Source organism: Amaranthus tricolor, chromosome 2 (assembly GCF_026212465.1).
Source record: "Amaranthus tricolor cultivar Red isolate AtriRed21 chromosome 2, ASM2621246v1, whole genome shotgun sequence".
Classification (NCBI taxonomy): domain Eukaryota; kingdom Viridiplantae; phylum Streptophyta; class Magnoliopsida; order Caryophyllales; family Amaranthaceae; genus Amaranthus; species Amaranthus tricolor.
The window spans coordinates 33,493,680-33,520,305 of NC_080048.1; the positions used below are offsets into that span (position 1 = coordinate 33,493,680).

General features: G+C 32.9%; 2 protein-coding genes across 8 annotated transcripts; both read right to left on the bottom strand.

Moving 5' to 3' along the window:
• Positions 1–893: 893 nt before the first annotated feature.
• LOC130806428 (phytosulfokines 3-like) lies at positions 894–8,391 on the bottom strand. 2 transcript variants are annotated; one of them, XM_057671499.1, is made up of 3 exons: positions 8,261–8,391; positions 1,647–1,774; positions 894–1,234 (listed from the first exon to the last, which is right to left on the bottom strand). In XM_057671499.1, the coding sequence occupies exons 2-3, from the start codon at positions 1,749–1,751 to the stop codon at positions 1,103–1,105; spliced, it is 237 nt and encodes a 78-aa protein (XP_057527482.1). In that variant the 5' UTR covers positions 1,752–1,774; positions 8,261–8,391; the 3' UTR covers positions 894–1,102. The 2 variants fall into 2 exon arrangements, with proteins under 2 accessions (XP_057527482.1, XP_057527483.1); XM_057671500.1 differs by having other exon boundaries at positions 1,647–1,777; positions 8,261–8,351.
• Positions 2,888–24,521, bottom strand: LOC130806358 (pre-mRNA-processing protein 40A-like). 6 transcript variants are annotated; one of them, XM_057671389.1, is made up of 31 exons: positions 24,175–24,521; positions 23,983–24,008; positions 22,107–22,223; positions 20,987–21,061; positions 19,863–19,931; positions 19,461–19,787; positions 19,182–19,343; positions 19,022–19,089; positions 17,419–17,488; positions 17,056–17,108; positions 16,898–16,955; positions 16,449–16,756; positions 16,290–16,362; positions 16,096–16,200; positions 15,950–16,018; positions 15,769–15,846; positions 15,538–15,624; positions 15,434–15,468; positions 15,247–15,352; positions 14,990–15,070; positions 14,780–14,872; positions 14,644–14,697; positions 13,859–13,975; positions 13,649–13,747; positions 12,379–12,426; positions 12,203–12,295; positions 10,493–10,600; positions 10,241–10,405; positions 9,343–9,639; positions 9,114–9,240; positions 2,888–8,467 (listed from the first exon to the last, which is right to left on the bottom strand). In XM_057671389.1, exons 4-31 carry the CDS (start codon positions 21,023–21,025, stop codon positions 8,454–8,456), a joined length of 3,003 nt encoding a protein of 1,000 aa, XP_057527372.1. In that variant the 5' UTR covers positions 21,026–21,061; positions 22,107–22,223; positions 23,983–24,008; positions 24,175–24,521; the 3' UTR covers positions 2,888–8,453. The 6 variants fall into 6 exon arrangements, with proteins under 6 accessions (XP_057527372.1, XP_057527378.1, XP_057527373.1 ...); XM_057671393.1 differs by having other exon boundaries at positions 2,889–8,471; XM_057671395.1 differs by lacking the exon at positions 23,983–24,008 and having other exon boundaries at positions 2,888–8,471; positions 9,110–9,240.
• Positions 24,522–26,626: the final 2,105 nt, after the last annotated feature.

The window sequence follows — 26,626 nt, forward strand, 5'->3', positions numbered from 1 at the left end:
TGATCCATTTACATAATGACCAACATACGTTAGCAAACTAATAGATTTGTTATTAACTATTAAATTATATAACATATTTTGGGGCCTTAAATATTAGATTAAGATTTTAGTTGAGTTGATTTCTCGACATGGTATCAGATGTAGTGAGACAAAAGGTCACAAGTTCGAATCTCATCCGCCCCTTATTTAAAAGTGGAGTAATCAACACCAAATATGATGAGAGTTTGTGCTGCATCCACACTTCTAATCCAAAGGGTTTTTACGTGATGAGACGTGTTAGAGTATATATTAGATATTTTGAGACTTCAACTATTAGCTTAAGTTTTCGGTTGAGTTCGTTCCTTGACATGGTATTAGAAGCTAATGTGACAAAAAGGTCACAAGTTCGAATCTAACCTACCTCTCAAATTCAAGGGAGGTATTTTGCACCAGGTATGAGGAGTACTCGTGTTGCATTCATACTTCTAACCCAAAGAAATATCGTGTGAGGAGGTGTGTTAGAGTATATGATATATCTTGGGGCTTCAACGACCAGCTAAAGCTTTTGGTTGAGTTAATTCCTTGACATATTTTCAGAAGCCAACATGACAAGAAGTCACGAGTTATAATCTCAACCACCTCTCATTTAAAATTGAATATTCAGTGCCGGGTATAAGAAGGTCATGTGTTGCATCCACATTTCTAGCCTAAAAGGCTCTCGTATAAGAAAGTATATAGGAGTATATAACATATCCAACAATCTTAACCATTAAGTTCCTTGACATCAACTAAGATTTCAGCTTCTTGGTTTTGGTTAATGTTTATACTATTTTTTTTAGGTTTTGTTTAATTGTAAATGAAATCTAAAGTACATCAATTCAACATATAAAGTTACAATTAACATATAAAACTAGAAGTACAATGTAAGAAAACATTTTGAAGGTTACTACAAGTAATCTCTTAACTCTTTTGAACATGAACAAGTGAAAAGGAGAAAATACAAGTACAAATATTCTTGTTTATGTAATTTTATATTTATATAGACAAAATATAGTTTAAGCACTTCACTAAACAAAAGCATAAGGGCATTAATAAACTAGCAAGAGAAAAACCAAGAAAATTTTCATGGATTTTCATTTTGGGTGTAAATATAATCAATATGAGCTAACAAAGTCCTCCTCATTAAGCATTCATCTTCCGATAATCCGCCACAATTCTCCTCCACACGATCTATCGCCTCTATTCGATCACCACCCTTTAGAATATGAAATTTAAATCAAATCAAACCATAAAAAAAAAAGACAATAATACCAAAGTCTAAATCTAAATAATATGAAATAGAGATGTATCTAAAACAAAATTAAATAATGTCGATAATATTTAAAAAATATCAATTAAAATAGAAATGGGTAAGGATTCTTTCTAAATTAAAAAAAATGTGTTTAATGAGAGGTTTGAACCCAGGTCAATGTTGTCTCATAGCAAAACTCTAACCAACTTAATCAACATATATGTAAGTATTTTTAAGTATAAAATGTTTCATATATAAGTTGAATATTATCAGTTGACATCATTAAACGGCCATAAAATCAATCCCCGATATGAAACTGATAAAATTAATTACATAATTATTCAAAAGAAAATCTTGAATTCGAAAAAGAATTTACCTGAAATCGAACGTCGAACTCACGTAAGGACCGGGGTGTCAATCGTACGGCATGGGTAATCTCCATGAACATGAAGAGAAGCAGCATGAGAATGACAATTTTCATATTGAGAATCAAATTTTGTTCATCTGCTTTGGTAGGAAAATAATAAGCATCTTAGGAGGAAACCCTTAATATATACTCCTTTATAAGCACGTAAAGAATAATACTATATTTAGTAAGGTTTTAAGAACATGGAAATGTTATACGTATAGTTAGGTTTCTGGTAGTCTCATACCAATTCACCTAAGCAATTAAACAATAAAACATCAATGGATTCTGACTTTTTCTTGATATCTAGAAGCTTTAATAAACGAGGAAAATTAATACTTTTAAGCAGACCTAAGACCTGAAAATTGGAGTTAAGCATAATTAACATAAATTATAAGCTCAAATTAAAAATTAGGTGCAATGGTAATATGATTAAAAATTCATCTTTTTTAGAATAGGATTTTTTTACATTTTGTGTTATAAATAATTTGAAGTAACACAAACAATTTTCTTTATCTTAACAATATGATATTTTTATTTTAAGGCTATTTCCCTTTGCATTCATTCATTAACATGCCAATATTAAAGTAAAAATGGTAAACATTATTGTTCGAAATCCTAAATTTTTCAAGACAAGATGGTCCTCTAGGTTCACCATTGCGTTTGAGAATTAAGACTTGTCTCAACTGGTAGCCTGATAGCTAGAGTAAGTACCATTTTTTTCAAATTATAAGATTTATAATTTAATTATTATATAGTCTTTTTCTTTTCTAACCTACCGATTATTAAAAAATAAATATTAATGTTGGACATAGATTGATACATATGTAAGAGCAAATTTCTTATAAAACAATCGATTTTAGCGGAGTTCAAAACGTCCAAATATTTTACAATTGTAAGATGTCAATAATAATTTCTTATGGGTAGGTAATGTAAAATATAGATTACAACAATATATTCTAGGGCATTATGTTTTGTTAAACCATTTGCTTTAGGATGTAAAATCTACCCATCCAAAAAAAAAAAATAAAGTTATACGACAAATAAAATATATAATATATATTTGACAAATGACTTATAACTGAATTAGTTGATTGGTTTAATCAACTAACACTTTAGCTAATAATAAGTTAACTGTTTAAGCTACATATTTAAGTCAATTGTTATACAAATATTTGGTAAAAATTAATTTTTGATTCTTGACAGTTTATTAAAAAAAATTGGGCAAAAATTCAAAATCTTTGTTTTGGATTAAATGTTTTATCATATTCTAATCAAATATCTCATTTCTGGTCCCTCCAAATTAATGTCAAACCAAATGAGACATTTGTTTGGAATATGAAGTAATATTTTTCTTGTAGTTTGACCAAGAAAAAAAATTCCAAAATTCAAAAATTAAAAGTCAACATAAAATTAAGAAATAAGCAATTTGCCAAATAACCATATGACATTTTATCTTTAAATAAGAAAGGAAAATCCCTCATAGTGATTCTGAGTTTTCAACTTGTCCACATAATAAACATTTTTTTTAATCCACGTGTTAATGAACTTCACACTATCAGACCTTCGTGACCTCTTTGCAAATTTTCCAATAAATTCCATTTAAGTTCTAATCTCCCACCAAAACTAACTCTTACCATCCCATAAAAACCCAACATGATAACATATCAATAAATTAGAAAAATACCAAAATCAATGGCAAAACAAAAAAATCAAAACAGCTGCAACCTCTTCGCTTTGTAAGAACGCAGTTATTTTGTTTTATTTCTCAACCTTACCCAGAAAACTTATGAGCTTGCCAATAGAACAAATCACCATAAAAGAAGATTTGTAAATTAAAAACCAAAATCCCAAAATTTTGAAACTAAATTTAAGCTCTTCTCTAAATTCCAAAAATTCAAATTAACCAAAAAATCTAAAACTTTTCTTCCATTGTTATATAGAAGATTTGAATATATATAACATTAAAATAGAGGAGAAACTCTCAGTTTTAATCAAAAATAATGAAAAGCTAAATCGACCGGATAAGGGTCGGCTCGGGCTTAAGTAAATATGGACTGAGCCGAACAAGGGCCCTTTAAAATTAATATGGGCTTTAAATGGGCCGGGCTTTCAAAGCCCGCACAGCCCAACCCCGCCCATTTTTACTATTAAAAATTATTTTAATCCCCATTTATCAATTTATAACAATTAAATTATCATTTATAATAATTAAATTGAAAAGTATTAATAATTTTATTGACATTGTCATTTATAATATTTAAATTATACATTAATTATGCTATTTACAAAGACCCATGTTAGGCCGTTATTGAGCCATTTTATAACCCACTTCATTTTAATTATAGTATAACCCGTTTTCGCCCCGACCCATTTTTGGCCCGGCCCTTATAAAGCCCTTTTTAAAAAGGATTGGATTACGACTCAAAATGAAGGCCCGGTCCATTAAACACCCCTAGTGATAACGTAAATTCATCACTTAACGAATTACCTTGTGTTTATCTACATGTAGGGGCACGGAGAATTAACTTGTAAAACTAAAAGCCACCGGTCCACCACGCAGATAAAATAAGTGTACCACTTAAAAAATAAAAAACTCAAGATCAACACATGAAATTTTCCAATAAAAAATTAAGAAAAGTCTCTCTTGTTACATTTTTATTTTTGACCACTACATTCTATTTTTAAAAAAATATCTACACATTTAACTTATTTTTTTATTTTATTTACGAATTTATCACATTTCTGTCCGTAAAGCACAACTTGGAGAACAAGAATGAAAAATGATATGAACGACCTATACTTACAAATTGAGATGGTAGAATATTGAAATCAATGGAGTAGCGTGGACAGACATTAAAACTGATGTGTTAATTTATTTAATCAACCCTAATTTTTTGAGATTAAAAATATTTTGATATTGTTATTGTACTTAATATTTTTTGGAATTTATCAACAAACTTAGCTTATTATAAAAAAAATTCTCAAAATAAACTTCGTAAAATTTTAATTCCCAAAATAATCATTTCCATGCCAAAGCTAAGGCCAAATATGTTACCTATTATTAGCAATAAACAGAGAAACTAGTAAAAAAAGTCAAAATTCTTTGTTTGCTGTTACTAACAACGAACAAATAATTTTGACTTTTTTCTTTGTTCGCTGTTAGTAACGGCAAATAAACCTGACCTAAACACGAAAACACTTATTTTGGGAAATAAAATTCTTCAAGATTATTTTAGGAATTTTTTTATAATAACCTTATTCTTTTCATTTTTTTCTTATTTTTTGATTGTAGAAGGATTCAAAACCTTTGCTAGCCCAAGCCTAACTCCCAAGGATTGCCATAAGTTGGTAGTTAAATTTTAGCATGTTATTATTATTATTTTTTGTCTAATTTCTATTTCCTTGTTGTCTTTGATTTTGTTACAATACAGTAAATATACTTTATTAATTTGCAGCAATATAATAAGACAACAAACAAACAGAAAAAAATCACAAAACATAGTACAGAATGAGAAGTTTAGAAACTACAGCAAAATTAAAGAGACATAAAAACTAGGAAAAATTACAGTGAATAATACAATATTTTGATAATTTCCCTGCAATAATACCAACTATTGATTAACCATGAATAATACCAACTTAAGGGGTATTTTCCTAAAATAATACCAACTTTAGTATATTAACTAACTTACCAATTTTTTTTGTCTTATAATCACCTATAGTTTGACTTTTAACATGTTGGAGATTTTCTAGAAAAACACCCCTTTAAGTTAGTATTATTCATGGTTAATTAAAAGTTGATATTATTGTAGAAAAATAAACAAAACATTATATTATTCCTGGTAATTTTCCCCAAAAACTACTTCAAATATACTACATTTTTCAGTGCCCTATTAATTTTAATACATTTCTTTCTGAGCTTAAAATCATAATCTTATCCAAAAACTCAAATTTCTTTGTATATATTCATCTCATTCACACATTCATTTCATCCAAATAATATTTTTCTATTTTGTTCATTAATTATCGACCAATAATCAAGATCCACGAAGAATTAAATATGGTAAAATCACGAGATGTGTTTCACTTCAGATACTATATTCAGCTATGGGGGCTAATACCCCAGAAAGGGTTGGCCCACCTGGTAAGTTTTGTATTCCCTAATGCATAAGATAAGATTTGGGAAATTCAAATATTTATTTTAAAATGGTTAATTGATCTTGAACTATACTAAAATTAATTAAACAAGTCTTCAATATTAGGTTGTATTAATATCTTCTATCAAATATTAGTCCTGAAAAAATTTGTTATATAAACAATCCCATTTCGATTAAAAAACCCAAAAATACAATGAGTGACAACTAAAAAGCTGAACAACAAAATTTGATTTTATATGCGAGCTTGTTAAAAGATCATTCAAAAATTCAAATAAACAGAAAAAGTAAAGCGTCAAGTTACATTCTAAAACCACCACTACCTATCATTTTAGTTATTAAAAACATAATCTTATGTGGGAGTCACCTTAACTTTCCTCGCTTAGAAAAAACAACACTATTAAGAGTATAAAAACAATAAAGGATGTGATTATGTTTAGGAATACAACTCGAATTGAAAAGCCAATCGAAAATACCACATTTTATATTGTTTCTTTGTCTCTATGAGTTTGCTCTATACCCTGAAGGTTTGTGCAAAAATGCTTCGTGTAATAGTCAAGGAACCTACCTATTGTTGTTAACTACGATGCTTCACATGATGATCAAGGTTGTAATTCAGCAAGTTTTCCAAAAGCATACATTAACAACAACGCAAAAGCTTTAATCCCAATAATATGAAGTCAGCTACATAGATCAAAACAAAAAAGGCGCATGAAAATGTTATGTATACAAGGTATGAACATAATACCAACATGCGATAGACGATAAGTGATAAGCTCAACAAGGTTTGATAGCCACCTTGAACGCTCATTGAAACCCCTACATTATCGACCACCACTTCTCACCCCCGACCCCAACTAACAACCAAAACAAACATTCCCATCATTACTATCACCACAGTCAACATAACCATCGCTTCTCGAAAATCCCTTTTTCACACTCTTTTGTAATATCACTTCTCACATTCTTCTTCCCAAGTACAGCCTAACTCCTAACATTTCAGAACTCCTTAAAATCAATGAAGAGGTTGGTAACCATTAATCATTTCTTTAAGCCAACAAACCTCTCAATAGATATGTCACCATTTTCCCCTCCCTCGAACTCAATATCGCCTCAAGAAATACCAAAACATCACAGCTAGTTTCGGTCTGAGAGTTAGAAACTGAGAATGAGAAGCAAATTTGTTAGGAGGAGATGCTGAAAGAAAGGATAGAGAGCAAGGAGATACTGAAGATCAAGGAATTGATATTCATAATTGAAGATGTTCAAATTCAAGCATAAAAGGAGCACATTCAGCAATGTTAGAATCAAACCATTTTATACACCAGTGGTGGGAGAAGAGGTAGAGTGTTACTGGGGTCAGTGGGTTGTAGTAATTGTCAAAGAAGGCAGCCCAAATATCGGTCACTGGAGGTTAAAGCTTGATGTCGGGATGTGATGGTAAGGAAATGAAGAATAGATATATTGAAAGAGTGCCTTTTCTTTCTCCCGCAAACCAGCTGCTAACCAAACACAAAAGGTAATCTAGACCTTTCTACCATTTGAACCAACCATAGTGGGTAAGTTGGTGGGTTTTGACTCCTTCCCATTGCTATCCCTTTCTTGATCCCATTCCTTTCCTTTTCTTTTGTTTTCTCCCCTTGGTACCGCACAAAACATTCCCCAAGTTAATTGGAAAAAAAAATCACGAAATTACTCTTGGAAAAGGCAGGGAAATATATCTATCAAATAGTTCTATCTTCGGCTTTTCTTTTTAGTCTACTTTTGACTTTCTCTGTAAGAGTTTTTTGGGTCAACAAGGAAAAAACAAAAAACCCTACTAATTTTTCGAGCTAAGTATAGACCTCAAATTTCACATTCATGTTAAAACTTGATGTCTTTGTCCTAACTCTCAACTAGAGCTGGGTCGGGTCGGGTCAAAGTCTTAATGGTCCGGGCCATGTTAAATTCTTAATGGGCCGGGCAGGGCCACCCAAATACTAATGACCCGGCTCTTGACCCATTGGGTCAACCCGCCCCATTGAACACCTCTACTCTTAAATAAAAGAAATTTTTGTCACTAGCATCTTTCTAGAACTAAAATAGAGTGACCTATTATTTAATGATGGAAAGAGTATTATCACGTATGATACACAAAAGACAGATAGATAAGGATTAAGGAGGATGTGAAAAGTTCAGGATTCAACCACTGAACTCGGCAATCTAATACCGAGAGCATTTTCAGGTACATGGACACCTGTTTGAACCTATGTGCAAACAAAATTTGACCCTAATATAACACTACGAAGTAACTATTTAATAACCCACATAAAATCTTGATCAACACCATCATAATATTGCAACCCAAAACTATTACTTATTCTAGATTGAGAAAGTTGATGAGCATGATCCAAAATACTGTCTAAATCTTGCCATAAAGAAAGATACCTTCCTGATTACATGCGAGTTTTGGCTAGCATTTCAATGCAGAAGTGCCATTGAGTTGCTTTCCTTCCGCAAGGCTCATGGAATGAGACTCTTCAAGCAAGCACATTCATGCAGGAAGCAAAAGGATTGATCGTCCATGATGTCCAGCTATAAATAATGTTTGATTCCTCCGCATATTGCTAACATACATTCCTCACAAATCACCAGCTACCTGAAATTATTTTTTTTAATAAAAATGTAGCCAAAACCTTAATCCCAACTTAAAAAGTTTATATTAATTCTAACTCCTTTGATTGCGATCCTTGCTGCATACAATTAGTACATCCAAATCTTGCAATAGTATTTTCTTTCTTTTAGATAAAGATATCACAAAGGACAACACGGGAAAGTTAACGTTTGACTTACTAATTTAGAAACTGGCCTCTACCATTCTGTGATACCCGAACATAAGGATGTAGCCTTTAATATTGAGGCAAGAGTGATAGACTGATAGTGCAATTTCAAGAAATAACTAAAACATCCTAACACGGAACATCAGCATCTAACAGTCATTCCGTTTTAAAATATTAGTAGAAAATTCATTTTAATTAATTTTATAATTGGCTGGAAAACTGTATTCACGCAGCAACTAACAAAATTCATATCTAAAAAACATGGCTATGTAAATGGTTTGAATTTTTAAACACAGCTGCAAATGTCTAATATAGTTTAAATAAAAGACCTAAATTTTCATTTAGATATTAGAAGGCTCAAGGTGATATCACACTTTAATAGCGATAAATAATTAAACGTTAACCATACTTAATAATCAGATCATGCAAAAAAAAAAAACGTTGAAATAAAGTTTACCAACCCAGCTCCCCATCTTCAAGATCCTCATTATCTGGTTTTCTACGAGAACCATTACGATGTTCCCTCTTGTGTCTCTTATGCTTGCTTTCATTGTCAAATCCAGGCACGTCTGTAAACTGCTCCTCCGTCTTAAAAATGAAATAAGAGAGAAATTAAATACAATGTCAACTAAGGGAGTTCAAAAGCAATCCAGAGCTAGTAGTTGACATGACGACATGAATAGTACTTACTTGTCTTGATCTCTTATGTTCACTGCTGTGCCTGTGAGAGCTTCTAGAATGATCTTTTCCATTTCTTTCCAAACTTGAATCGTTCTCATCATCATGATGACGCTTACGGTGTTTCTTATCCTTGTCTTTTCCTGATCTTCTGCCCTGAATTGATCCTGAAGTTTTATCAAGATCAGGTTCAACATCTCCATCATCCCTTGCAGTTCGATCCTTTCCTCTATCCCTGTCACGCCTCTTATCCTTCTCTCGTTTGTCCCTAGATCTTTTATCTCTTTCCCTTTCCTTCTCTCTCTTTGCCTGTGAATAGGAAAATAAAGAACCAGACTACGGATATGAAACAATGGAAGCAAACAAAAAATTCAACTAATAACAGCTCAAGGTTGTCAGAGTGAATCATGTTGCGAATTCTGTTTTTGGATAGCAGACAATGAACATATCCTAGGTTACCTGGACTGTTATCCCTATGTCTCACTTGGATATGTGTCCAAGCTATGTTACTCGGACTCTTCATTTTGCTTCGCGTACCCATGTCTGGTCCTTTGATGCTCGGACATTGGTATGACAGTTAGGGGTAAAATTGAATATTTAGACATATCCGACACTTGGACACGTACCAGTATCCGATATCAGTACCCAAGTCCAAGTAACATAGTGTCCAAGTATCCGATTTGGCTATTTTATAAAAAAAAAATTCAATATTCTAAACTAAAATTGAAGTGTCCAAGTGTCATCATTCATGTACTAGTGTCTATCAAGGGTCTGACATGAATACTTTACGTAAAGTAAAGAGTACGAATAACAAAAGACGTATGGAGTCTTGATTATGCTGAAAGAGCAAAGCTACAGTAATGTATAATGTTCTAACGTACATACAAAATCATTGTAAGACATGAAATACCTTTTCATCTTTTCTTTTTTGCTCCCTATCCTCCTTTTCCTTCAATTGATCAAGATACTCCTCAAAGATCTTCCAAGCAAAAGCTTCATCCCCTATGGCCCTAAACTCTTCTTTATCTTCAAATAGTGGTAGACAGTCCTCCCATTTCGAATCGACCGTTATATCCTGCAATGCATACAGAAATCTATTATAGCTTGACATATTCAATATGAGAATTTTAAAGTCACCTATCAGGTATAAAATATGTACTACCTTGAGTGAACATAATATATTAAAAAATTCATCTCCAAGACGTTTTTGCTTTTTTGCTTCTTTTTCTTCTTTTTCTCGAACTCTTTCAAGCAATTCTTCAAAAACTTGCTGAAAAGCAACAAAATGTGAGAAGCAATTAAGTAAAGATCTGCAACCCAAATTAGATAATACAAAAGAATCTGGGACAAACTCCATAATAGTTCACCCACCAAGAAGATAATTTAAAAGACTCATATTAAAGTGATGAAAGTTTTAATGTAATGCAGCATCCATAGCTGAAACATCCAAGGGTTTATTATCACGGGCAAGGAAATTATGTGACTTGCACACCCATGAAGAACAAAATAGATAACAATGAGTCACAAAGCTCATAAATGGTGATTGCTTGCAAAAATCTCAAGAAAAAATTAGGTTATACATAGATAATTAGTTGACCTTAACTGAATTAAATTACGACATATAGTTTGTTACAAAGTTGATACATTTTAACAATCTTGGAGCTTGTATTGTAGGACTTGACACTAAAGGGACTGATCTCGGCCTTTGGATCATCAGAGATTTCCAAAAGAATTCTACATTGATTGAAATTGATTGATTTTAGAGTTTAAACTTAATAACTTGTTATCTTACTTCGGATAGAATGCTTCATAACCCTGTCTTCTACAGCTGTAGGTGGGAGAAAGATAGAGACTCAAGAAAAATCACATATTAAATGGAAAGTTTTCAGATATGCATACTGTTTTGAAATGCCCCTTATATGACTATCGGTTCTAAAAATTAGAGATATAATAATTTGAAGACAAGTATCATTAGACCAAACCTTCTGTCACTTAACAAATAATTAGACAGGTACCAACCCCAAACACCATCACAAAAGAATGAAAGAGGACATGCTTGGATGGAAAAGAACAAAGCCCAAACAACGATATGCAGAGTAAAGAATAAGGAGTATTAAAAGGCTAAACAAGCCAAATAAAGGGGATATTGGACGAGAGAGAAAGGCAAGATAGAGATAAGAATAAGAAACTATATATAAGAAGTGATGGCTATTCCAACAAATTTTCCTAAATTTTGAACATCATAAATGAGCCCTACAAATCTCGATAATTCACACTTCCAGCATACTGGGCAAGAGATAACAAACTAAAAGATTAGAATAAGCATCTACTCCCACATATTAAATATATATTTTAACATTTTCAATAAGCAAACTACACTCTTACACTCACAGTCTCCCACACATATCCAAAAAACAGAGCTCGTACTAGTAGATAATTGAAAGTGGACTACCCATAAGTTACCACCAGGGTCATTACCTTAAAATCAAAACACAAACAAATGAATATTTGTGCTCAAGAACAGCCTCATACACAAAACAACAAAATAATCAACACATCTTGGTCTAGCTAGTGCCTAACTTCCAAAAGGCTAGTGCAAAACTGTAGCTACTAAATAAGTAATGCTGGAAGTTAAGTTTTAGTATCAAAAAATAGCACATAATACAAGACACAACATACACATATTTAAATGCTCACACATGTGCATACACCCTTATGTTATTTTAGGCTTCTTTGCCTGAACTCTGAGTGCATCAAAACAAATCAGAATATATGTTCATGAACAGATACTATGACATATGGGGATCAAACGAAGAATCTACAAGAAAAAGTGAATGACTTAGAGGATAGATGGCCAGTGAAAAACACCAACCTTTAAGTTGTTTTCAGAAACTTCAGGGGAGCTGAGTTCATTAGCAATCGCAGCCTTAAACTCTTCAAGGGTCCAAGTAGAAGACAAGATAACCTTCAGTGAAGTTGAACTTTAGCAACAGCGAAACCATTAAGCATAGAGGAAAAAAAAAATACTAGCTCTTTTCCAATCCTAACCTTTTCAGACTTCACTGCATCCTTGATACGCGTCCTATCTTCTTCATACTGCCAAATGCGAGGTTTCCACTCAATAAATAATTTATAATCAATCAAGTAATAAAATATTTCAACCAACCTAAATAAACCCCGTCATTTATAAAAAACTTTTCCGAATGATGCTTTTTAGGTCATTAAAATATTTATGATAGGCATGACTAATATTAAAAGTAATACAATACCCTTAGGTATTTTCTAATGTCAACTTTATTAGGTATCAAAATTGAAATAACATTGTTTCCAAATAAGTTAATACATATGAAGACACTTAAGGAAAGACATCACAACATAGGAAATATAGTGGATGGGTTCACTATTGCGGTATTGGTCATTGTCACGCTTTTGGTTATATAATGAGGTGGCTCACTTTTAGTATAAAGTCATGTGAACACCAAGTAGATTACTAACGGAAATTAAATGAGGTAATTCAAGGGTAAGGATGCATACATCTGGATTTTGGACTCCCTTACGAGCTTACCCCAACTGTGCAAGATGCACTTTAGCAACATAGGGGCAACGTAGTATCTATCTACCACTTTTTAAAACTAGGTAGTCAATGAGTTGCATTTTATGGGGGTGTTCTCGACAAAATTTTCTAAATTTTTGTAACATTTATTTAGATTTTTGTTTCAAATATACATTTAAGAAGCATACACGATTGGTATAAAGCATTATAATAGCTGATATGGTAAAACAAAGCATAAAAGATGTCAAGGTGTGGTTTCATAAAAAAAGTAACGAACTATCATGGATTAGCTAGTCAATAATCCATCACAAAGCCGCTATTATATAATGTAACGACCCAATTTTAATACCATACATCACGGTAAATGTACCTATTTATTGTCAATGACTATGACCAAGAAAGGTCATGAAAGTACTATTCATACATTTTCAAGGTTTTGAGGTAGATTGAGACAACATAGAGGTGACTAAAGATTCTTTACCTAATAAGTCTCAAATAATTAAATCAGGCTCTATGTCACATATATGTCTACAATTACAATCCTAGGAATCTAGATTTCTCCTTCTACAGATTGACCATAACGATCCCTGATAAGCTTGTTGAATTATAATGTCATGCAATGTGTATACTTGCGATAAACTGTGGATTAGTCCTACATAGAATCCACAGTTTTCAAAAAGCCTCTGCGACAAGTTAATCCAGATCATGAATAATTTGTAATGTGACATGAGTAAAAATGGTAAACAGAAGATATAATCTCCGCACCTGCTTCTTTAGCTCTTCAGCTACGTCTTCAAACAATTCCTTGGGAGTAGAACCTGAACTATTTGATGAGACTGCAACATATGCAGGTATATCTTTTATCTGAAAACGCAAACAAATAAAAAGTAATCATAAATGAAGGAATAAAATATATAAAGCCTTTTCTAATAAAGAGAGAGATACAACATTGTAAAAATAAGACATGCAAATAACCTTTGCGTGGTACTCCCGCCATAGTGTCTTGGCTGTGAGAATTCCATCAGAGACATGTCCTTCCATTAGTTTTCGAAACTCGTCACGATTTCTCCTTTCAGCTTTCCTTGTTTCTTCCTATAAAGATCAAATGCACCAAAGTAAAGAATAATTCGAAAGAGGTTGATTAGCAGCGGATTCTCCAGTTGCCTCTTTTGCACGTGTGCATGTACAATTTCAACCTTGGTTCTTATGACCTGTTTTCAAATATCTAAGTAGACATCTGGCCACCCCCCTCATCTCCCCTAGAAAAGAAACCACCAAAAAAACATAGTTGACATGCCATATTGCATGAATAACTAATTTTAAAGAGTGTTAATCTTCAATAAGCTAAGTCACATGTGTTACATTGATTCTTAATATGTGTTTATTTTATGACACTAGAAAAAATGACCAATACTATTATGACACTAGAAACAACAACCAATACTGTGTTATAAAGCTAGCGAGCTGCTAAATGCTAGTTCATCTCCGGTGGCACCTCATTATGCCATTGTTTAGTGGGTGACAATAATTGTTTCCTTCCTCAACCTCTAAGAATCTAAACTATTTTAAGATTGTGAAAGATCAAACCCGATAGCTTGTAAAACCAATAACGATTGCACTTTTTACACACAATACAGGGGATTCGAAAAATTTGGCATTAGGTTTCAAAGACGCCAAAAACACATTGAATATTAAGATCCTGCATCACTTTGGGGCTAAGAAAGATAAAACCATATGGTATGGAGAAAAAACTGAGGCACCTTCTGTATTCTGTGTTGTTCTTCCTCTTCCTTCTCCAAATCACAAACATATTCCTGCGGTAATATATCAAGGTAAGCTCCAACTCAAAAACGAGTGTTAATGTAGTACAAAACATAAATTTAGGTTGGAAGGTACCTGGAAAATTTTTAACTGGTCCATTTTGTCTAACCGTGAACATCTTTGATCACCCTCCAAGCGATCTTTGACTCTCCGCCATTGACTAGTTGCCTTCAAGATGCAAAGTGTTGAATCCAATATTCCCCAAGGAGTGCGATGAAACCATTATGCACATATCATAGTGCAAGGTACAAACCAAAGGAATTATAAAACTAAACAGAAAGATACCTTAATGAAATCACATGATTCAAGAAATTTCCTGTACTCAAACATATTATGTTGGCGTTCTTCTTCTGCCTTGGCACGTTCCTAGCAAGACATTTTTGTCTTGTTAGTAAGCAATCTGCTTATTTTATAGCTTAGAAAAAGATGTGCACACACATAGTTTAGCTGGATAAACAAAGCGGAAAATCTGCAAACAGATAAAGGAACTCCTGACTTGAATATAAATAAGGAAATGTCAGCCAAATTAGAACAAAGCTCGCCTTCTTTTCCAAGTCGGCCACAAATTCTTCATATATATCCTCACGATCTCGCACTCGTTCAATGGCTTCGAAACGCTCATCATTTCCAAACATATTTACAACTTTACTGCATTCATAAAGAAAGATAGGTCAAGCAGCCATCAAACAAGGGCCAAGTTCATAATAAACTCTAGTACAGATGCACTACCCCCATCTTGTTGATGAAGTCAGCTCACTGCTTTCCTGAAAAAAGGAGTAGATATTAGAAAGGAAACAGAACAAACTTGATCGTGCAATAATAAGGAAGCTTACTTCCAACATTTTCTTGAAGTCTTCCCTTGCTTTCCTGTTCTTCGCACGCCTTTCCTCAGCTTCCTGTTTCTTTTTTTGACTCAAATACTGATAATAAAGTACAATATTATGGGAGCAAGTCAGTACACAAATGTTTCATAAGAACCGAAGAGTAAAATTCTGAAACATTAGGTAGCCATATGTCATCAAATGAACAATATAAGTTGAGAAGTATTGAAAACCAAACGGGACCTCATTGAAAGCCTGCTTCCTTTCTCCAAGTGACCGAAGAGCTGCATATCTTTTGTCATTGATAATTAACCTCATTGCCTGAAATTCCCAAGTACGATGTCAAGTTTAACCAATATATTAGCAATGTGATTTCTGAAATACAGCAGAAAAAACTGTTATATATATTCAACATAAAGACTACCTGCTCCCATGTCCAGTCAGATTCAACATTTACAGAATCAAGAAGGGCTTTAAATGCATCTTTTGCCTCCTGCAGAAAAACTCATTAAATATTTTTGAAGGGAAAACAAATAACTTTACTTAGAAAGGAATCATAAGAAGAAAAACCTGTTTGCTAGAATAAGTTGGAGGTTCAGGTTCAATGGCTTTTTCTTCTGGGGCAGTATCATTTGTCTTTCCAGCATTGCCCGTGCTTTTATCATCTTCTTGCAGCTGGAAAACAATAACTTCTCAACATAACTAATTTATCATTTTACACATCCACAATTTAGTATATCATGTTCATAACAAATTATAAGCACCTCCACTTCTTGTCCCAAAACAGTTTGCAACGACTTCACAGCCTCCTCAGTTGAGTCTGCAGAATTATGGTTTCTATAAAAGCAAAATGTGGGATGATAAGAGTTTCACGTAGCAGCATACATAAGCTATAAAGACCGTAAGCATCAAAGTCTATTTACATTGGCAAAGGTGCAGCATCAGCAGAAGCAGCATGCCCATGTGCAGTTCCAGGGTTATCTGAACCAGCATCAACTGCAGCTAGTGGCTCTGCCACTGATGGACCTGTACCGGTGTCCGTACCAGGAGATGATACAGACAGTGAACTACCAACACCAGCCACAGGCGTCACTATAGCTGGACTTGAATGTGCAACAGGAGTTAAAGATTTTATCTCGGCAGTAGATGGTGTTGTAAAATGAGATTGAGAAGCAGACACAGGTGCAACATCCAACATAATGGAGGTTTTTTCGGCGTGCTCACGTGCCAGCTGCAAGAGATACAAAGAAAATTGTAATTCATTTAAAAAATTGTAGCAAATTTGTAACAGGAATTCAAAATCTTGAACCACTGCTTATCCATAATCATAGATTAAAAAGACAATATTCAAAAATTTTAACTATGAAAAAACCTTGAGCTCTTCGGGAATCAACCACTTGGACTGTTTGGTCACTTTGTTATAAAAATACCTGGAACAAATTTGCAATCCCAGTACATCAAACTTGCTGTTAATGAATATAATATCAATCAAAACAATATAAGAATATATGAGTGGATTAGATAGCTTACTTTCTTCCATCAGGGCCTGAAAATTCTTTCCAGTCAGTAGTAGCATCAGCTCTCTGTTGTCAACAATACAGACAGAATAAGTGGAAAAAGAGAGCAGATAGAAGAATCTAGTAAATGTCAAGTGAAGATAGAAGTTCCAATACTGAAAATTTAAGCCTATTTCTTGTTCGTCAAACGAATGGTAACAAATTCAAGATGGGTTAATGAATCCAAAAATAGGCCCAACAATTCAAGAGAAATAGGCTTGATTTTTTCAGCAGATAGACACATACTAAACTGTAAGAAAGAAGACTACATTGCACGATTAACCTACCCTAACAACCCCACTAATCAGACATAAGAAATGAAATATAGATGACCTACCTCAATAGGAGTCATCAGTTCAAAAGGTTTTTCCCACGTAGATCGCTTTGTCTTCTTATTGTAGTAAAATCTAAATCATAGAAATATAATTAAATAAAATTACATGTGTAACAAGTAGGAACAAAAACACATGTAAAAAACTATGCAACATACCAAATGAAGACTAAATTTAAAAGTATTGCACAACTTTGATCACAGTGAATTGATGATTACACATGCAACAAAAAGCACATAAAGAAAATCATGTTGGTACCAAACGGAAGGTTCCTTGAAAGTGGGTGATAATACAACCATAGAGTAAAAAAGGCTGCATCACCATATTACTATCGTAAAGGTTTAGAGTTTATCACAGCCGATATGTAGGATGCATTGACCGCAAAATCATGTGACCGTTTCGCGACCATGACTGTGACCGGAATCTATTTTTCCACCATGGATACAACACATACTACCTGGCTTTCTCTAAGGCCATGTTCGCCAAACAGTTAATATTGGAGGGGGTCAAAAAAATTGTTATTCAATGTAAGTTCTCATATGTTAAATAATCAAAACACTGTAGTACAAAAACGAAGTAAGAAAATGATCACTCCAAAATCATATTACAAACTAAGGCATAGTTTGACTAATGAAAATACAGCATGATAACTATAAAAGCTGTCAAACTTATTCTTGCACTACGCAATACAAACTATTCAGTGGACTGTGGTTGACATTGTCACTTATCATTTGATTCTTAGATAGAAGAAAAACATTTTAATGTAAACACAAATTGACTAATGAAAACACAGCATGCAAAAAATAGAAGTTGTCAAACTTATTCTTGCACTACGTATTACGAACTATTCTTTGGACTGTGTTTGACATTGTCACTTATCACTTGATTCTCAGATAGAAGAAAAACATTTCAATGTAAACACCGTTTGTCTAATAACGTATACTAGTTTACGTTCTTTGGAACGTGCAATATCCTAAAAGTAAAGAATTGCAAAAAGCTTTGCACAACAACAACAACATCAATAATGCAAAAAGCTTTGTCTTGAAAAAAAATATTGCCACCCTGCTCAATCCGAATGACTCTTACTAAAGCCACTTCCTAATTTTGATGGTTGCAAAAGCAACATACTTGACCTGGAGTGTAACACTACATGTCGAGATAAGTAGTAGCTAAAAATATTCTCTGAATTTCTTTGCATTAGGAACAGTTAATAAGAATTTTAAAAAACAGTGGCTCTAGAAAAAAAATGCCATTTTGAAAAGAGCAAAACAGGGAAGCACACATGTCAAAATTGCGTCTCTCAATCTTTCTAATATTGCCAGCTTCAGGTTTCAAGTATATTAAAAAGCCAATTATTGTCTTGATTGTAGTGCATCGTTACTAGTCTAATAGAACTGGCCCAATCTGAATTACCCAGATATGAAAAGGAAACTAAAACACACACAAAGAGTCTCTGCCATTCATGTGTATAAAACTACGGCTAAATATTTTAGTGAAATGATTACAAAGAACGAAAAGCAACTACCATCATATTCTAATATCTACATTGACAAAAGAAATCTCAATTCAACAACCTGAAATATTAGAAGAATAAAAAAAGCCACACACCTCCTTCCATTTTTAGTGTGTTCGATCCAATCAGAGGAAGATTTTTCAACAGGCTTCGGTTCAACTGGCTGAAAAAACATGTTAATTAAATCAATAACTAGCAATCAATGTGGACTTGTATCCAGCATATTCCATCTAAAAGACAGGTCAATAAACCTACCAAAGCAGTGGAAATAGATGTTGGAGGCTGTCCACTTTGTTGCATTGATGCAAATGAAGCATCCTGGTTTCCAGAAGCTGGCAACGGCTGCCCAGAAACAGCATTGCTTTGAAGATTTGCATGTGTTACTGGTTGATAGTGAGATGTAGGGTATGTATTTTGCTACACACGACAAGCAATTGTAAGAAATATTAACAGCAATTACATGTCATAAAATGAGAGTCCCTATGACATCAAAAGGCAAAATCAATGGCGTAAAAGCATGCTCAATAATCTTACCGCGTAAGCAGAAACAGGAGGCATTCCTGGACTGCCGGTGGCAGGTGTAAAACTACTTGGGGCCTGCAAATTTTGCATAGGTTGGAGCAATCCAGTTGACATTGGCCTGTTTAACTGAACATTAGATAATGGCACAGACTGCGATGTTGGGGGTACGTGACCTGCCGAAGGCATTTGCTGTAAATGTTGAGCAAAGTGTATCTGTTGGTTCTGTGTTGGAGGCATTCCTACATTTATTGTAGGTATTGTAGGGACAATAGGCTGATACTGCTGAGATGCTGAAGGAGCAAATTGCTGAGATGCATGCATTGGAGCCACTGTCCGAAACTACAGAACAAGTGTAGAAAGTCATACAAGATGCTCTAATTTTCCCAAGAAAGTTAAAAGATAATATAAATTTACCTGAGCCGGCATTTGTGGAGGAATATTTTGCAGGGGGGCAATGGAACCAACCATAGGAGGATGATGAGGCTTCCAGTTCCAAAGGCAATAAAATGAAAGGACAAAAAAAAAGCGTGTGGAAATGTCAGAAAAGGAAGGTGAGACTAGGAAAAGTACCATAAGATGCACTAGCCACTAGCACAGACACTAAAGAAACCAGGTTGTCAAAATTGTTAAAACCATTTCTTTTTCCCTCATTAGTTAGACAAATATCCGCTTTCCAAAAACATTTTATATATCATAACACGTACTCCACTTATGCTTTCTGTATAGAAAGTAGCCAAAAAGCTCCCTACAATAAATTTTCATGCTGCTTCAAGTAGGTATAAAACATATATTAGCAAAAACCCCTTCTTCAAAACAGAAGAGCGCAAAAAAAAGCAGCTTCTCCAGAATCAATGCTCCACATGCTACACCTATCACTCACTCACACATCAGTAACATTTCCCTGGCGGTTAATGCTCATATGAAGAGTTTATCTTTACTGGAAAGTTCCAAACTGCACTCTTGTTTTCATTGATAATCAACAGAAGCAGGTGTTAGCCACCCATCCATGCGTTATGGTCTTCTACTAAAATATTAAGAATAGATCTTCTTCATGATCCCAGTTTCCAAAGTAAAGATAAACAATAAACAAAAAAAATGAAGATGCCTTGCCATTGATGTTTTAATTATGTAGATTTTTATTTATGTTGATTTTAAATAGAAGAAATCAAGATCTTACATTTGACCAATGGAACAGAACATGATCAGCAAACTAGCAGCATTTTTAAATGTATCAGAAGACAATATTGAGCTAACATAAAGGAACCAAATCCCTTTCTTAATTTCCTGTCAAATAATATATGAAGTAGAAAATAATAGCACCAGATATCACAACAAAGCACAACGCAAGCTATCAGCTAGAATGCAAAACGAAAGTAAAATTCCACAAATTCCTAATCCAGTAAGGGCAATGCAGACACGTAGAGACGAGTTTATCACTAATCATCAGACGTCAACATAGGAAATCCAGCAGCTTTGCTCTGTAGCAATCCATAGGAAGACCAAACAGCAGTAGAATAAGCATGAAGAAGAAAGCCTACCGGACCCGGTCCACCATTATATTGAGAGTTGTTCGCCATCGTATCAATCAGCTTAAGCCCAAGATTGACTGCAAACTGACGGAACCAACAAGAAAAAGACTAGCATTAAAAGAAAGACGCATGAAAGCAATTTCTTAACATCATTTTGTTGCTAAAATTGTTTGATATTAAAGTCACCAGGAGTTGAAAACATTTAACAATGAATTCTCATAAAATGAAACAATAAAGCTAAAACCAAAAGTCTTAGACACCATTAGAAGCTCAAATTAAAACCATCTTTCGGGAAGTAAATTCTGCTGACTTCAGCTTCTAGTACATTATGAAAAATTTAAAGGGAAATTATCAATGGTGCCCTTGTACTATTGAAAAATTACAATGGTACCGAACTGCATTTCAGTGGTACCCCCAATTATATGGTAATTACAACCGTGACCTTAATGATGAATTTTCCGTTAAATGTCCGTTAAATTTGGAATTTAACCTAACCATGGTTAGTTTCTTCATCTTCTTCCCCTTTCTCTTTCATGGCTGCTCTTCTTCCATGGCAGCTCTTCTTCCATGGTTAGTATGGAATTAGTCTTTGAATCTTTGCATTAGAAATACACTTACAAAACCCCACAATTCCTTCTAATTCAGTGTAATCCTAATTCCAGTACAAGCTCTTTCTCGGCATTAAATTTCTGGAAATTAGCTAATTTCTCGGCATTAAATTCAGTGTAATCCTTCCATGGGGTTGCTAATTCCTCAAAAAAAATGTGAAATTGTAAAACATGAACCCTAATTTAGTTCATGCCATTTTTGGGTAAATTCTTTGTCTCTCTTTTAATCTGTATTTTTTCACTTTTGGGTAAATTGCAGCAATTTGAGTTCAGCTCTTCAATTTTCATAGTGAATACCCAAGAATAGATAGACAAATTAGGATAAACTAAGAACCTAAAAATTAAAAAGTGCAGAAAAATGTAGAAATTAAACCCCAAATAATTATATAAATTAAACCCATAAAATTGCTAAAATTGAAACCCAGAAATTGAATAACATTAAAAAATAAAAAATATCAAAATTTCAACAAAAGTTGCATAAATTAAATGATAAAATATCAAAGAGTTGTCGACAAACCCACCGTCGATCGGTCTCCTTCTTCACCATCAGATGTCAAGCTAATATGGAACACCAATAATCTTCAACGGTCAAATTAGAAAATGGAAGAAAAGTTGGGTCTCAATCCCTCCTTCATCATCTTCAAACAATTCAAATAAAATATTTAAAAAAGTGGGCAAAATAATTACCATATTTGGTTCAATTGTTCAATCCCTATATATTTGCTCAATATAAATTGCAAATTCATTCATACCGAAATGTTGAATATTGAAATTCGATAAATCGAAAAAAATTCCAGATTATAAATGCAAAAGCCTTAAGCCTTTTCTAATTTCATTTTTTTCTTTTTCGAAAAATGGAAGCTTTTGGTCTTTCCATTTATTCTTGGGTATTCACTATGGAAATTGAAGAGCTGAACTCAAATTCCTGCAATTTGTAATTCCATACTAACCATGGAAGAAGAGCTGCCATGGAAGAAGAGCAGCCATGAAAGAGAAAAGGGAAGAAGATGAAGAAACTAACCATGGTTAGGTTAAATTCCAAATTTAACGGACATTTAACGGAAAATTCATCATTAAGGTCACGGTTGTAATTACCATATAATTGGGGGGTACCACTGAAATGCAGTTCGGTACCATTGTAATTTTTCAATAGTACAAGGGCACCATTGATAATTTCCCAAATTTAAATAGAAGATAAACAAGCCTATAGTTTGTGTTTTCAAACAGCAGGAGTGGGTTACCAAACTGAACATCTCTTGAAAACTGAAGGTTTCTCAAGTAGCATAGACTATAAAGAATACAGGCAAAAATTTATCCTATAATGAACGTGGAGAACAAAGTGAATCACAGATTCAATAAGGATGAAAATCCTAGTTGAAAATAGATAGTTATTTGCACTTTAATTGATAGAAATTGGTATTTTACTAGAATTTGTCACTCATGCGCCTTGGAATTGATTTGCAAATCAATTTATCCTTGACCCAAAGCCGAAGCAGCATGAAACTACTACACAACTAGGGAAGATTGGATTGTGCCTTTCTTCTGGCTCCTACCCAAATACATCAAAAAAGGAATCTTTTCCTCTACTCAATGTAAACATACTTTGAAGTAATACAGCCTAATTATAACAAGCAACTTGCATACGTTTTAAAACCCCTTTAAGTCAAAAATTAAACAAACATAATACCAGTTTCCACTGAAAAAAAAAAAAAAAAAAAAAAAAAAAAAAAAAAAACCTCTCTTCAACTTATGTGTTAAAAGCATCTTGCGTGAGCGAATAAACCCTAAAATCAAATTCACAACAAAAACTCAAAGCACACAGTTCACCAGACATCATTAATCAATTGATAAGGTAATATGAACGAAAATAACAATGTCAATCCGTAATCCCAACAATGTCAAAGCCTTAATGCCAAGCAGCCTTTGCTAGAGCTGTCAAAATCAGTCAAATTATGTAAAACTCAACCTAAGGATGACCCGAACTTTAAATAAGTCAAGCAGACCATTGATTGAGCACAAATTCAAACCCAAATGTCCCACCCGCCAATAGCCAATCGCCTTGTTGCATAGAACACAGTGCAAGCTCACAATTTGACAGTCCTTTGCTCCATAACCATACCTATCCCAAGGATGCCTCCATGTATTACATAATCACTAATATGCAACAAATTTAGGAAAAACAAAACCAATGCTGTTTGGGTAATAACATTCTTTCCCTCCAACTCTAACAAAAAAATTTCTAGCAATGTACCAATCATAAACACTTTTTCAAAATATCATGAACTGAAGATGACAACTCTATACTTAATAAAGTACAAATAAACATCCAAATTCAACAAAAGCAAAAATTCAACAAAAAAAAAAATTAAACAAAAACTCATCACCTACAACACTTACAGATAATTTAAATGATACCTTTCTACCTGCAAAACCGTAAAAAAAAATAAAAAAAATAAAAAATCCAAGTTAGAGTAAAAGAAATCAACTAATCCGTTAACGAAAGACAAATTTCAACCAACAAAAAAAAGTTCCCAAATGAATTCAACAAAAGAACACAACTTCTTGTAAGATAGAACAGAGAAAAAGAACCTGATTGAAATTGACAGTGAGGAAGGCCCAGTTGAGAGAAGAAAGAAAGAAAAGTCTATGAATTTTACAGAAAATTGTTGTTTACCAAAACCCCAATTTCACCTTAAATAGGGTTATGATTTCTGAGAAAGCCAAAAAAAATAGTTCAGTTTTTTTCATGAATTCTGACGCAATATGGGGATTTTTTTAAAAACTTCCAGGAGTTCATGAAAACAAATTTGGGTTAAATTTGATGATTCCTAAATCCTAACAGGTGCAATTTGTCAATATCCCAAAAGATATTGACCATTACCATATGTGGGTTATTGCCATTGGGGTCGGAATAGATCAATCGAGTATGCCTTATAAAAAAATTTTGAAATTGTCAGATAGATAAGCAAAATCATTAAAAAAAACATATAATAAGCCTTACACATATAATAAGCCTTTGATCTAGGTTTGAATTAGTTTACAGTTACTGACTGTGAACAAATAGGAGTGGTCAAAAAAAGTTGATAGAATTGTTCGCAGTTAGTGACTGCGAACAAAGGAAGCCCTGGTCAAACAGGATCAAACCTTTGTTTGCAGTTACTAACTGCGAACTCAGGCTTGACTGTTTTTGATTTTTTCTTGTATTTTGTGGTCAAACTAATCTTGTATTTGTAATTGTTATCAATGAAATTATGTTGAATTTTCGGCATTATGTTCCCTAATTTATGGGTCCTTTTTGTTTGATATATTTGCAATAAAAACATTGTATTACAAGTCAATGTACCTTCTAGGCGGGTGATTCATCGCCAAAAATCCAAGCATTCATAAGTGAAAGCATGAAGACTATAATAAACTAAATAAACATATATATACAACAAAATATATACAACTGTTTAATTTGGTACAAATGTCCAATATATACATAACTCTAACACTGATCATCCCAAGGTGCCACTTCATTGCTTTCTCCTAAACTAACCATTGCATCAATTGAAACTTGATTTGGAGGGGGTTGAGAAGGAGTACAAGATGAATAAGGAACAAAAGAATTTTGAGTTTCTTGAGTTAACATAGGCATAGGCGTAGGGGAAAGAATAGAAGCAACTAGATTCCCTAAGGGTACCTCTTCTACGTATAACTTCAAGTAGGGAATTTGGGTAAACTATGAATGCTTAGACATAACATCTACAGCCTCATCATCCTCAATCAGAAAGGCTAACAATTGTCCACTCATATCATATTTAAAACTTATATTTACAATACTTTTAGTGTAGTCAATACCAATCTTAGTACATATAAAAAGTTTGAACTCATTCAAATCCATGTTCGAGTTGATGCAAACAGTTTACGTCTACCCCCAACATAATGAACATTGCTATTACTTTCTCAAATTGAATCATTCCAAAAACATACTATGGCCACACACAATAATGCTATTTCTACATGAATACAAACAAAATCAACATCATCACTAAGTTCATATGATTACAAGCAAGTTAATTATTATTTGTTTACAACCAATTATAGTAATTAAATCAAGTTATAATCTTTCTAATATATATAGGAAGTAAGCTTTTTACGCCAAAAAAATAACAAATAATATTTCTAACATATATAAAGTAATTCAAAAAATTTATAAATAACAACATTTGCTTTAAAATATTTCTAACATATACAAAGTAATTCAAAAAATTTATAAACAACAACATTTGTAATGAAATCAACAACAATTACATTATCATCATCAGTAAGCATACTTCAAAAAATTCAACAACTACATTATCATCATCAACAAGCATACTTCAAAAAATAACACAATAAAGTAAAGAAATCAAATAAATATTACCTTAATCAATTGGGGATAACCTAGTATAGTATTGATTTGAAAAATTGCAACCTACATTTGGAAAGAAATATTAAAATGAAAAAGGAATTGCAAAACCCTAAATTTCGAAAAAAAAATGTTAAAAAACACATAAAACTTTACTTTTGAGCAACCTAGCGTATCCGAGAAGCAATTTGAAGTGCTAAAATGAAAGAGAAATGTAAGAATTGGAAGATTTAAGGTACTTCTGTAACACCCCGATATTTTAATGACGTAATTATTTTTGAATTAGTTCTAATAAATTTCTTGCATGCATAAATTTAAATGTTAACTTATATACATATATATATATATATATATATATATATATATATATATATATATATATATATATATATATATATATATATATATATATATTATAAATATAGTTACGATTTCTTAAATAAAGAGGTTCGAATCAAAATGATTATTTTATTAAAATGTGTGAGCCCACGAAGGTGAGCCTCTTAGTTGGGTTTTGCAAGAAAATGAATCGAGATAAAAATAAATAATTAAATAAACCTAATAATAAATAAACGTAATAATAATAATAATAATAATAATAATAATAATAATAATAATAATAATAATAATAATAATAACAAGGATAAAACG